General features: G+C 41.0%; 1 protein-coding gene across 1 annotated transcript in view; it reads left to right on the top strand.

Moving 5' to 3' along the window:
• CARNMT1 (carnosine N-methyltransferase 1) overlaps positions 1-12,559 on the top strand; it is a 37,488-nt gene extending 24,929 nt beyond the window's left edge. Inside the window, exons 13-17 of the mRNA XM_083353497.1 lie at positions 5,498-5,638; positions 6,532-6,710; positions 8,223-8,336; positions 9,148-9,251; positions 10,453-12,559. Of these exons, the coding sequence (XP_083209623.1) occupies positions 5,498-5,638; positions 6,532-6,710; positions 8,223-8,336; positions 9,148-9,251; positions 10,453-10,563 (649 nt within the window). The 3' untranslated portion in view covers positions 10,564-12,559. The remainder of the gene's footprint in view (positions 1-5,497; positions 5,639-6,531; positions 6,711-8,222; positions 8,337-9,147; positions 9,252-10,452) is intronic.
• The last annotated feature ends 212 nt before the right edge of the window (positions 12,560-12,771 follow it).

The raw sequence follows: 12,771 nt of genomic DNA, 5'->3' as shown, positions 1-12,771 counted from the left end.
AGCAATGAGAAGAGCCAAGGGGTGGGGCACCGTGGAGAGGTTAGTGGGTGGTGGTGGTGGCGGCTCTTAGATACCGCGTAGACGCAGGGGTCTTCAAACTTGGCCCTTTGATGACTGGTGGACTTCCTGGAGAAGGAAAAATGCCTGGAGAAGGAAAAATCGGCCGCAGCCTCGGGGTAGGCTTCTCCGGGGGCGCCGCCGCGATTCTGCAGGTCTGTTGCCTTCTTTCCGATCTATACCCGGGGTCAAGTCACCGGGCCGTAAGGTAGACCGGAGGTGTGTGTGTGGGGGGGGTGGTCTTGCTGCTGCTGCTGCATCTGGGCAGGACCGAGGGGCGGGGAGCCCCGATTGCGTGCTCTGATGAAATCCCCTCGCCGGCGGTCATAGGGAGACGGCGGCTCATTGCAATATTCAGCAGCGGTAGCCACGGGAGGCTCCGTCTTTCATCCGCTCGCTCCTCTCTGCCTCCTCCTCCTCCTCCTCCTCCTCCTCCTCCCCCCACCCACCCACCCCAGCTGCTCCATGGCAGAGCTGCCCTGACTCCCCCGCTGCACCGCGCCGCCTGCCCAACGGCCCCGCCCGCCAAGCCGCTCTGGCCCGGAATGATCTGAACCCTCCGAGGGGCACGCAGCCGAGTCCAGCGCACTCGCCGATCGCAGGTGAGCGGCGCCTCGGCACGCTTCCTTTCCCCCCCTGCCCGCCCACCCCCCCAAAGAGCCTGGAGCGTCCGCTTGGACGGGGGAAAGGACTGGGAGGGGGGGGAAACGGCAGGTCGGTCATAAAAGCAGCGGGTGCAGATGCGCTGCTGAAAAGTTCAAAATCCAACTTTTCTGCTTTTTGAAACGCACCACCGGCTGCTCCGTCCAGAAGCCCAGGTTCGGGAGGGCTGCTTGGCTTCCACTTGAGCCCATCTATGTCTGCGAGCCCCCCCCCACTACCCCTAGACCTCAGCCTGGGTCCCCTGTCCGACCCGGAGGAGTATTTTTTTTAAAAAAAACTTCCATCGGGATTTGTTCCTGGAGTTTAAATCCTTGCAGTCCGAAGCAAGAGAGAAAGCCGCGACCTCCTCCTGCGGGAGATTCTCTTCCGGCTCCGAAGAGCTCGACCACCAACGCCGGGGCGGCAGAGGCTTGCAGGGCTGGCAGAGGTGGCGGCAGTCCAGCGTTGTTTCTCCCCCTCGTGTGTGTGTGTGTGTGTGTGTATGTGTGTGTGTGTGTGTGTGTGTCAGACCCGCAGGAATGGCTAGTAAAGGTGGCGGCAGTCCGGCATTTGCGTTTCTCTGTGTGTCAAGCCCCGTGGGCTCGACACACAGGAAGGGGGGGAATGCCGGAATGCCGCTTCCCTACCAGCCATTCCCGTGGGTCTGACACACACACACACACACACACACACACACACCAGGAAATCGAGAGCGCAGCCTTAAGTTAAAGGTGGCGGACGGGCCCGAGAAAAAAGGCTGCAAAACTCCAATCTTTTAAAGCGTGCGGTGTTGTTGTGTTTTTTTTTTCCTCCCCCCGAAAGTGAATGCCAGCTTTCCGTACTAGTGTATTTGTACTGCCGCGAGTGACAACTGACAAAGCTTGCCGGTGTGATCTTGATTTTGGAACTGATGAAGTCTGTTAACAGGCTCAACTAAGATGGCAGACATGTCGAGCTGAGCTCCGTGAGCTCCGTGAGTTTGGTGTGGTTTGGTGGTCTTGGGGGCGCCCTTGGAGTGCATAATGCCTTCACGTTAGGGCTGGATGACTAGACTGCTTTGTCGTCCCTGTTTTTGGGGGCGTTGGTGCCCTCCATATCGGCGAGAGGCAGCTGGAGGTCTGGCCGGGAGATTGTAGCCGTTTTGAAACGCCGCATCTTGAAATGCCCGATCAGCTGATTTTCGGGTGGAAGAGCCGCGGCTTGAATCTGTTTGCATCTGCCTGAATTAGACCGAAACGGCCTGAATTTGACCAGAGTTGCTTTGTAATGGCTGGAGGAACTACAGAGGAGGTCTTGCCGGGAGATTGTGGCCGTTTTGAAACGCCGCGGCTTGAAACGCCCGATCAGCTGATTTTCGGGGCGGAAAGAGCCACGGCTTGAATCTGCTTGTATTTGTTTGAACTTAACCAGAAACGGCTCGTAATGGCTGGAGGAACTGCGGAGGGAGTGAATGCTCCAGCCTGGAATATTTGGAAAGGCTGGGGGAACCGGATGAACTGCAGCTTAAGCGACTGTTGCCGGAGGAGCCATGGCTTGAAACACCCCAGTTTTGGGGCAGCGTTTGCTTGTTCCGGGTAGAAAAAATGCTGTCGACCCCGGCATCTTTTGCGGGGATTTCCGATTTCCCGTTGCGAAACCAGCCGAGCCCAAGTCCACCCTTTCTTTTTTTTCCACGGCACGCTCGGTGCCTTTCCCACGATCGTGTCTCCTTCAGATCTTACACAAGCTTCCTCGATTTCCTGGTGTGTGTGTGTGTGTGTGTGTGTGTGTGTGTGTGTGTGTGTGTTTCTTTCTTATTCCTCCCTTCTCTGGTGGTTGGAAAGGCGTGTGAGGCACTTCGACAACAACTCTGCTGGCTCTCTCGGTGGGAACCTCCCATCCTCTATATACCCCCATTTCGGCTGCTTTGCAAACTGCTTCCTCCACCCCACCTCACCCCCCTTTTTCCAAACATTTTGTTTGCACCTCTGGGCCAAGCACGCAACTCCAAAAACGATCCCACCACTGGCAACTCCCTAGCACCATAGGCAAAAACTAAAATCGAAGCCACACCTGACAATCGGGGAGGGGAGGGGAGGGGGGGAGGAAGGAGGAAGAAACCAGCGCACCCTTCGCCCTTTTATTGTCGCAATCGAAGAGGCAGGAGAATGCGGGGTGGGGAGGGGAGAGAGAGAGAGAGAGTAGAAATCCCTATTTTCGGAGCCGAGAAGAGAAGCGCGGCTACAGCAATCGCTAGAGTTCCCCCCAAGGGGGCGGAGAAAGAAGAACTCTCGGAGCGTTTCTTTTGTAAATACGCGTGCAGGCACACACTCGCCCAGCCGCGTGCTTCGCCCAGCTTCTCGCGGGGAGTTTGCAAGCCCTTCGTTTCTCTTCAGGGCCGTCAGAAGGGCGAGCAAGTCTCTGCCCTGCCCTGCCCTGCTGTGGGGGTGGGGAGCCAAGCACGCTTGACGTTCCTGGAAACGAGAAGGGCCTGCGGAGACTGACACCAACCCGAGTGCCCAAGCGCGTCTTCTCAGCATCAGGCAAAGTAGCTCACATGCAAAACAAGCCCGGCAGAGGAGCCGGAGCAGCTCCGCTGCTGGGGGCACGTCTCGGCCGGGCCTTGCAGGATCTGGGCCGGGCGCCTCTGCTCGCCGCTCCGGCTCCTCTGCCAGGCTTGTTTCGCGTGCGAGCTACTTTGCCGGCCGCTGCTGAGGGAAGATCTCTGGAGAGGAGCATAAGGTGAGCTGCTGCATTTCCCAGCCTCGGCTTATACTCAAGTCACTAACTTTTTCCAATTTTGGGGGGTAAAATTAGGGGTCTCGGCTTATATTCGAGTCGGCTTATACTCAAGTATATACGGTATATAAAATAGTTCCTTAAAATACTGATGAGCTTATATAGCTTAAGCCTTAGTGCTTTGTGTCTGAAAAAAGTCAGCATCTCCTGATTGTTTATATTATACATTTCCCTTGATTAAAGATTGAGTCACTATTCACAGTCATTTGATTCTACTAAGTCTTTCATAGTATACTTGCCTTCTTCAGATGTGTATAGAGAAGTTTCCTGAAGATGGGCAAAAAGCAATATAAACAAAATTGGTCCTGTTTTTATACTGAAACTTGTCAGAAACAGTAATGATATAAGTTCTAATATCGTTCATGTAACATTCAAATGAATCAAGACACAACCACTCAGCCTTTTAATGAGTTAACTGGGATACAGGTCAATTGATGACCATAAGTCCAGTTGATTTTTATTTTATTTTATTTTTTAGGGTGTTCATTTCTGTCCAGTACCAATTTTGCAAAATCCCAAGGGATTTTTACCCCTTGTATTCATAGTTGTATCACTTTCTGTTTTATTATTATCATTTGTACATGGTCATTTTAGGACTGTTAGCAATTGTCTAAAGTTTATTTAAGCTTATATAGTATATTTTTCATATGCAGGGAAAGGAAGTTATTTTGCTGGGGAATGCTCAGCTGACTGTTTTTAATCTTGAAATAATTCTGACTTGATGTCTATATTTGGCTTAGAACAACTACCGTAGGTTGTTTGACCTTCAGCTCTTAGACAACTTAACTATTGTTCAGGAATTTTGGAAATTAACTCCACACATCTGGAGAGGCCAGAAGCTGGGAAAGGCTGTTTTGCAACATGCCTCAAAAGGCATGGTAATGCTTAAGGCTCTCAGGATTCAATATGTACCATTGCAAAAAGTAAAGTAGCATTTTGTACAATGAGCTGGCAATGTTACAGTATTGCCAAGATTTGCATTTAAAGATTTTCCTAAAACATTACAGACTGAGGATCATAAAACATCTGTTAACCGGCTTCATTCTGTAAATGGCAATAGCAGTTAGACTTATATACTGCACCACTGTGCTTTATAGCCTTCTCTAAGCAGTTTACAGAGTCAGCATATTTCCCCCAACAATCTGGGTCCCCATTTCACCGACCTCAGAAGGATGGAAGGCTGAGTCTTGAACTGGTCAGGATTGAATTTGTGACAGTGAGCAGTGAATTAACCTGCAATACTGCATTCTAACCACTGTGCCACCACAGTGTTTATTACGGAAGTCACCAAGTAGATGGTATTCATGTTTCATAGAATGGTATGGATGTCAGAGTAACAGAATATTTTTGTAAAGGATATGGTTCAGATTGGTCTCTGGTATGTTATAGACTCAAAAATTGTTCAGCAAGTTTATTATGCAGTGCTGTATCTGTAAACTTGAAAATAAATCACCGTCTTAAGTACATAGAGATTATAGCATAGCTGGCTGGGGAATCCTGGGAGTTGGAAATTCACAGTTCTTGAAGTTGCCAAGGTTGGACACCCCATTTTAGATAATAATCTTACCATTATTTGTTTATTTACAAATTTACCTGGGAGGAAATCCCTTTAAACCAAGTGGAATTAAAATGTTATAAGGCAAGGAAAGGATTTACATTTTAAGTTTGTTCCAAGTGCAAACAAAAATCACAATATTCTTCAATGCAACCTGTGATTTTTAAAAAAGATACTTTCTTTTCTGAAATTATATTGCTATAGTAGCTTTCCAGTATTTAAAAGAATCAGGCCACTTGCAGGACTCAGACCACAAAGAAATATACATTGTAAAATATAAGTCTAGCAAATTTGAGGATTAAAAATAACAAATAATTTTCTTTGTGTAGAGTCAGTAAACATGTTGAAGATTACTTTTTGCTGGAATAAACCAAGCTTGGGAAATAGAAGACACTATCCAAAACGAATTGGCATTATTTCTCTCAAATATATTTAATTAAAGATTAACCCTTTTTCTTGTTTCAGGGATCTCTCCAAAGTAAATGTCCTGGTACCTGGTGCTGGGCTAGGTAGATTGGCCTGGGAAATAGCTATGCTTGGTTACACTTGCCAAGGAAATGAATGGAGCCTGTTTATGCTCTTTTCTTCTAATTTTGTACTCAACAGGTACATATACAATCTTCTACATGTGGTTCTACACTTGTGTTTTTGCACTGGCCATGGCTGACAGTTATTTCATGAAAGTCAGGTTCTTTAACCGATTGTTGACTATTTGGGTGTTTGATATTTCACATGCTTCTTTAAATTACCGTATTCAAATGCTAAACTATTTTGCCTTCTGAATTTTATATGAGGGGGAATTTATTGTATTTCAAATGTGCTCATTTTAACTGGTTGCACTTACCGCTTTCAGATGCCATTTTCAGGGTGACAAACTGTTTGAATTGGTTAAATGGTTTTTCAGTTGTATATACTAGGAAATGATATAGCAATGGTAGACAGTCCTTGGGTTGCATGGTGCTTCTCAGCACATCAAGATTCTGCTACCAAAATTCATGTTCAGAATGGCTAAAAGATTTCTTCCATTCTTAAACCTCAACACTCATCACTAAATTGCCATGCCTTTGCCTGATTCCAGAGTTCTTTTTTATAAATAAAAGTAGAAAACTCTAGAAAGGCAAACTGCTCTTACTTGTAAGTTCCTGAATATCCTGGAAGAAAAAAAAATGGCCTGCCCTTTCTAGATCACCTACAAGAGCTGTCTGCAATCTGTTTTAGTGTTAAAGATTTAATAAGATTAATTTGTTTAAAAAACTAAATTCCATTTCTTTAAGAGTCTTGTTAAGGAGAAAACTTTTAAAACAGCAGATGTTTTTTTTTTCTGGTTGCTTCTTTGTAAATAGGTTACAAATAATAAGTGGAATCTTGCAGCAATTATTTTTAAGAAAGAGATGTTGATGTTAATTATCAAGTTGTGTTTTAAAGAACACAAAATAAAAATATTACATTTTGTATTCTTTAATAATAAATAACAACTTTTTGGTAATTATATGTTACAGATGCTGTGAAACTAATGCATGTAAATTATATCCCTGGATTCATCAGTTTAGCAATAACAGGAGATCTGCTGATCAAATACAGCCAATTTATTTCCCAGATGTTGACCCTCACAGTCTTCCTCCTGGTGCCAACTTTTCTATGACAGCAGGCGATTTTCGAGAAATCTACTCTGAGAGTAGTAAGTGGGGAGGGGCAGGAACTAGACTTGGAAAATGAAATTTGTCAAGTCCTCAAAAACAAGACATGTCATGTTAGATAATTAAAATTATTTCTGTAAGTAATTAAAAAAGCCTTAAGTTTTTTTAAAAAAATAATACCTCTCTATTTGTCTATTAAAGTTCCTTATTAATTTTACTGAAGGATATTTAGTTGTTAGAGGACTCTCTGATCTCATCTGTTTTGGGGTTGTTTTTATCAGCAAATAAGACTTGGATCGTGCTTTAGCATTGCAACAGAGAGCAGGAAAGTCTTTGTGCAAAATAATCAGATTTGATCAGCCTCTTTTTCTCCCAGATAGAACAAGAATACACATAAATCTCCACTTACGACCATTTATTTAGTGACCATTCAAAGTTATGACAATGCTTAACAAATGATGGTTACAAGGAGGCTTCGGAGGTCTGGCCATCCCAGCACCCCTGTGTTCGCATGATTGTGATCTGGGTGTGTGGCAACCTGCTCACAATTAATAGTCCCCCACAACATTATTGCCTTTTATGACCTTCTCTGCTAGCCTCCCCAGAAAGTCAATGGGGAAGCTGGCAGGGAAGGTCACAAGTTGCTGCAGTAAGTCTCCTTCATCCTTGCACCCTTCCCCAGCCCCTTTGCATCCATGTGTCATTGGCCACTTGCATATCCCCATGCACCTTTCCTGTGCCTCACCCTACCTCCCCATTTTACCTTTACATGGCTGTGTGCATTGACAGAGGGACAAACCAATCAACTGAACTGATAGTTCCTCTAGTCCAGGAGTCAGCAACCTGAAACAGTGAAAGAGCCACTCGGAACCGGTTCCCTCACAAAAGGAAAAACTAGGAGCCGCAAAAAATGTGTACACATGTGCGTACATGCGCACATGCGCAGAACAGGGTTTGACTGAAGAGTGGAACCAAGGCGAGATATGCACCTACCCTGCATATTTGAATTGATTGGTTGAAATTTTTTAGTCCCACTTTTTTTTTGAACTGCACATGGCAGAAGACTGGGAGCCACAGGAGACAGCTGAAAGAGCCGCATGCAGCTCCGGAGCCGCGGGTTGCAGACCTGTGCTCTAGTCTAAAAAGATTTTACACAGGAGGGACTTTTGGATGCTGAAGACATTGTTATCTCTTTCATTAAATGGTTCATGAGGGAGCATCTTCTGCTTTTCGTTTTCTTTTCTCTACTACTAGTACTAGTAATGTCTAAATTAAATACTATTATTACTACAGATTCTTTAGGCTAATGATAGTTCTTTAGGCTAATGATAGTTAAAATCAAATGGTTAAATTCTACAAATTATGAATATATTAGATTCTTCTGCAAAAGTAGACTATTTAGAATTTACTATTTATACTACATAGCTGCAGCCTAGGAAATTGGTGAAAATTAATATATTGAAGTGACTATCACTTTTAAGTCTTCTTAATGATGGTACCTGCAAGCTGCACTACACAGCTACACTATTCTCTGTTCCTGTTTCTATATACAGATATATGGGACTGCATAGCAACCTGTTTCTTCATAGACACGGCACACAATGTCATTGATTACATTGATACAATATGGAAAATACTTAAACCAGGAGGAATATGGATCAATTTAGGTAATTTATTAGAACTTTTGAGTTTAATAGAAAGGACTGCAGTCTTTGTACATTCTAATTTAAGTATGATACGAGGGAATTCCAGCGTGATCTAAACCCTTTGAATTAAGAGCATTGTCAGTTTATAGATTTTGGCTTTTTATAGTCTTTTTGGGGAAAGAAACCAAGCAGTCAATCAGCCAGAGTAGAACTGGAAGGGACTTTGGTGGTCTTCTTGTCCAACCCCCTGCTCAAGCAGTGTAGACCCTATATCATATGAGACATTGCAATTCAAAATAGATTGCCAGAAGGATCTTATAAAACATTTTAGAATAACTGAATCTACCTTTAAATTAGAAGAAAATGCAAATCTGCTTCAGGTACTACTTACCTCTGCACATACCCAGGCCTTCAGATCATCTACGGATCAGATCATCTTCCAACTCCTTTCATTAGGGGAGGTAATGACAGAGGGAAAACCTTTGTGGTGGGACCCCATTCATAGAGTTCTTTTCCCAAAGAGGCTTAACTGATGATCATACTAGCATAATTTCAGTGCCAAGTGAAGACCTTTCTATTTTGCCAGGATTTTTATATTGTTTATATTTGCATTGTCTTAGTCTTTGGGCACAGTACAGTTGTCTAATTTATATGATGTGTTTATTTTGGATTTTAATTTGTTTATTCAGACTGTATTTTACTGTGCATTATTGTAAACTGCCTGAAGAATTTCAGCTACTGGGCAGTTGTTTTTTTTTTTTAAAGAATTAATAAATTATTGTTGATCTCAAAAGAATTTGATAAAGTTGCTGGTTTTTCTAATATGTCCTAGGTCCTCTTCTTTATCATTTTGAAAATTTAGCAAATGAATTATCTATTGAATTGAGCTATGAGGATATAAAAAGTGTAATATTACAATATGGATTCCATATTGAGGTAAGAAATGTTGATTTTCACATTCCAATAATATATAATTCCTTATTCTTTTTTTTTTTAATCCCATTTATATCCCGCCCTTCTCCGAAGACTCAGGGCGGCTTACAATTTAAAGCACAAATCAGTGTGCTTAGCAATAGCTTTCATTCTATGTATATGCCTGCTTATTAAGGCTTTCGGGGGGGGGGGCCAAGCGGCATTATTACAAAGTCAGCTTAATTGCCCCCAACAATCTGGGTCCTCATTTACCTACCTCGGAAGGATGGAAGGTTAATCTGAATGACTTGTGATAAAAGTCACTCAAGTGAAATTCACTAATCTGAAATTTGTGAAAGTAGTAAATTTACAGGTTCTAGATAAATTCATGTTATAGCAGAGATTAGGTTTTGAATGTTTGAAGCCAAATCAATTAAACAATACTGAAGTCAGGAAAGGTGATGGTAGATTTTGGACACATAATACATAAAAAAAGAATCCTTGGGGAAAAAAAACTCCTGATGTTTGGGAATTTGGGCAACCCATTTTTCTTTCAATCTCAGTATGTAATGCCCTATAGGAGCAAAGGAAAGGCTTGATAGTTAGGATGGAAGGCTGAGTCAACCTTGAGCCTGGTGGGACTCGAACCTGCACTAATTGCAGGCAGCTGGTGTTACTTGAGGCATTAGCCCACTGCTCCACCATGGCTCTTTTTGTCCATTCTTCATCACATGATTAATTACTATGATAGTAACAAAGTTATTGATTTGTCAATATTCCGTAATGAAGCTTTGGGAGCAAAGTGCCCTTTGGGGAAAAAGGAAATATCTATATATTTTTTAAAAAATCAGAACACGGTTTCTGCACATAGACCTGCCTAAAAAATGCAAAGATGGACAGGTAGGTGGATGGATGGTGACTATGAAAAAAAAACAAAATAGAATAAAATAACTTGTAAACTCTCAGGATAAATGGAACATGCATGTGTTACTGGAGAGAAGGAGAGTAAATTTTTGTGTTGGGCAACGAGAGGCATAGTAATTGATCCCTAATTGTTCACAGACATGTTCTAAAGGAAGAGAAGGGCAGCTGGGAAGAACAAATGAGATTAAATAATTTTTTACCCTATACTGACCTGACAAATTTCAGTTGTGTAGCATTACATTAGCATTTCATGTTTGTAATGAAATGCAGATAACTAAAGAAAATACTGTTTGTTTTTCAGATGGAGAATGAATCTGTTTTGACAACATACACTGTGAATGAATTATCTATGATGAAATACTATTATGAATGTGTGATGTTTGTGGTTAGGAAACCAGAAAGCGATATCTGAAACAGACTGTCCAAAAAGAATATTGCTGGCATTTTTGTTAACAATGTTAGCAGAACATGAAGTGGTCTGTAAGGGATGACCAGACCCAGCTTCTTATTAGTGGTGCCTTTTATTCCTAACAGAATGTAACTCTCTTTATTTTCTACACTCCTTATGATATCCAAACATGCGTTTTTGCATTACTTATATTTGGGTCATTAATGTGGAATTCAAATATTTCTGTATCTGCTCTTTCCATTTTAATTGGTAATTTTGAAAAGATTGATATTTTAATACATTATTGACATTCATCATTCTCCGTAATATACAGAAATGTCTACTACCTTTGTCTGAAAGAAACACTACTGGATACAAAACTGAAGCCCCCCTCACCACACACGTATTGTTTACAAAACAAATACAAATTTAAAGTATTTTGATCAGTATTTTAGTGATTTTTCTGAAAGGGTTTTTCCCCCCCAAAAAAAATTGCAAATAATGCAAACAGCATAATGCGAATGTGGCTGTTTACATCTCAAAGCCTTAGAAAAAGTAAGAACAGTTTTGTAAAAAAAACCTCACATTTGTCCTCATAAGAATTTTATAAACAAAATTGATTGACACATAGAGCTGCAATAATTAATGTTGCTTTTGCTCATACCATGTGGATAGTTTGAAACTGATTTGGCAGCTATTACTATAAACTTACTACTTGCCTAAATGAGACTGTAGTTAGGTTTGTAATATTTTGTCATAAATCCCAAAATGAAGATCTATAAGTTTTCCTAAAAGATATCTAGCATTGATTTATATTGTAATTTTAAGGCATTTTTTTTTATAAAACAAGTTTATATGTAGTAAAACCAATTCTCTCTATAGTTCTTTTAGGACAGTGCTATTGGTAATTGTGCTGAACTGCCCCACATATGTTGACACACGTATGTGAACAAACTGGATAATTATGTTTTGAGAAATGTACTATCAGTCCTAGATCTCATGATGTAACTTGTTGGAATCTGTCATAATTTTGCACTAATTACCATATCATTACTTTTTACTAGACATAACTTGAGTGCAGCTCTGTTCAAATTTATGCATCATTCACTGCCATGAATTCTAGTTATTTAAGTACAGTTTATGCAAGATTTCTTTAAAATTAATCCTAGGTAAATTTATAGAAATTAATGGACCATCTGAAAACAAAGAAGTTAGGCATCCTTCTATACATTTAATATATCAAGGTAGCTTGCAAATATAGTCCAAAATGCTTCCAGTGAACTGACCTAAGAAGATATAATCTTCTTAGTACATGACTGGCTTTTGAGATACCAAATAATGCAAGAGAATCGAGATTTATGTTATCTCATATGCTACTAAGGCCTAGTTAACTTACTGTGTGTCCTTTTTCAAGTTGAAAGATTAAAGAATAATTTTGCTTCCTGCTGTACCTGAACTAGAAATAGAATATATTGCTCTATGAGCAATGCTGTTAGTTATTTAAACTCATAGCGCAAAAAGTCAAAATTCAAATTTGCTTGTTAAATTTCTTGGCTAAGTATAAACTGCAGAATATGAAAACTTTGTGCATTTGTTTTAATTGATCTTTTAAGAAAAACTGAATTCCCCTATTAGAGCAAGCTATACTCATTGTGTTACCCCAGTAACTTAGATATATGTTCAAGGTTGCCTTTCAGTGCAAAGTTACCCGAGAGTAAGTCCCATTGAAGTAAGAGGGATGCATTTCTCAGTGGATTAGATTGTTCTATTGATATTTTCCTCCTATATTTGCTAAATGCAGGACACAACTTCTGTGTCTACCTTTCACTCCTAGAAAATGCTCTTTTACAACTTACTGTATGAAACTACTTTGGAACTAATGTATTTTATGCATCAGTGGTCAAATATTTTTATTGTACATCAGGTGTTTTAAATTCATCATATTTATTTGCTTTTTACATTTCTTGTTAAAATTGCAAGTATTAACCTTTTAAGTCATTAAATTAATATTTTCTTTTCAGTTCTCTTCCATTCTCCATTTGAAGTCCAGTTTTCATGTAAAGTATTTTGTGTGTATACTTTGAAATTCAGCAGTAAATAATTTTTGAGGATTTTTTCTTCTACATGTTCAATACTTTCAGAAGACAAATATGACAAAGATTTCTGAAAATTGGGAATTAGGATTCATTTTCCAATACAGATATGTAGAATTCATACTCTGTATCTTACAAC

This window comes from Vipera ursinii (genome assembly GCF_947247035.1).
Source record: "Vipera ursinii genome assembly, chromosome: 2".
NCBI classification, from domain to species: domain Eukaryota; kingdom Metazoa; phylum Chordata; class Lepidosauria; order Squamata; family Viperidae; genus Vipera; species Vipera ursinii.
The sequence above is the reverse complement of the archived record's forward strand: the minus strand, read 5'-3'. Positions and strand labels throughout refer to the sequence as shown.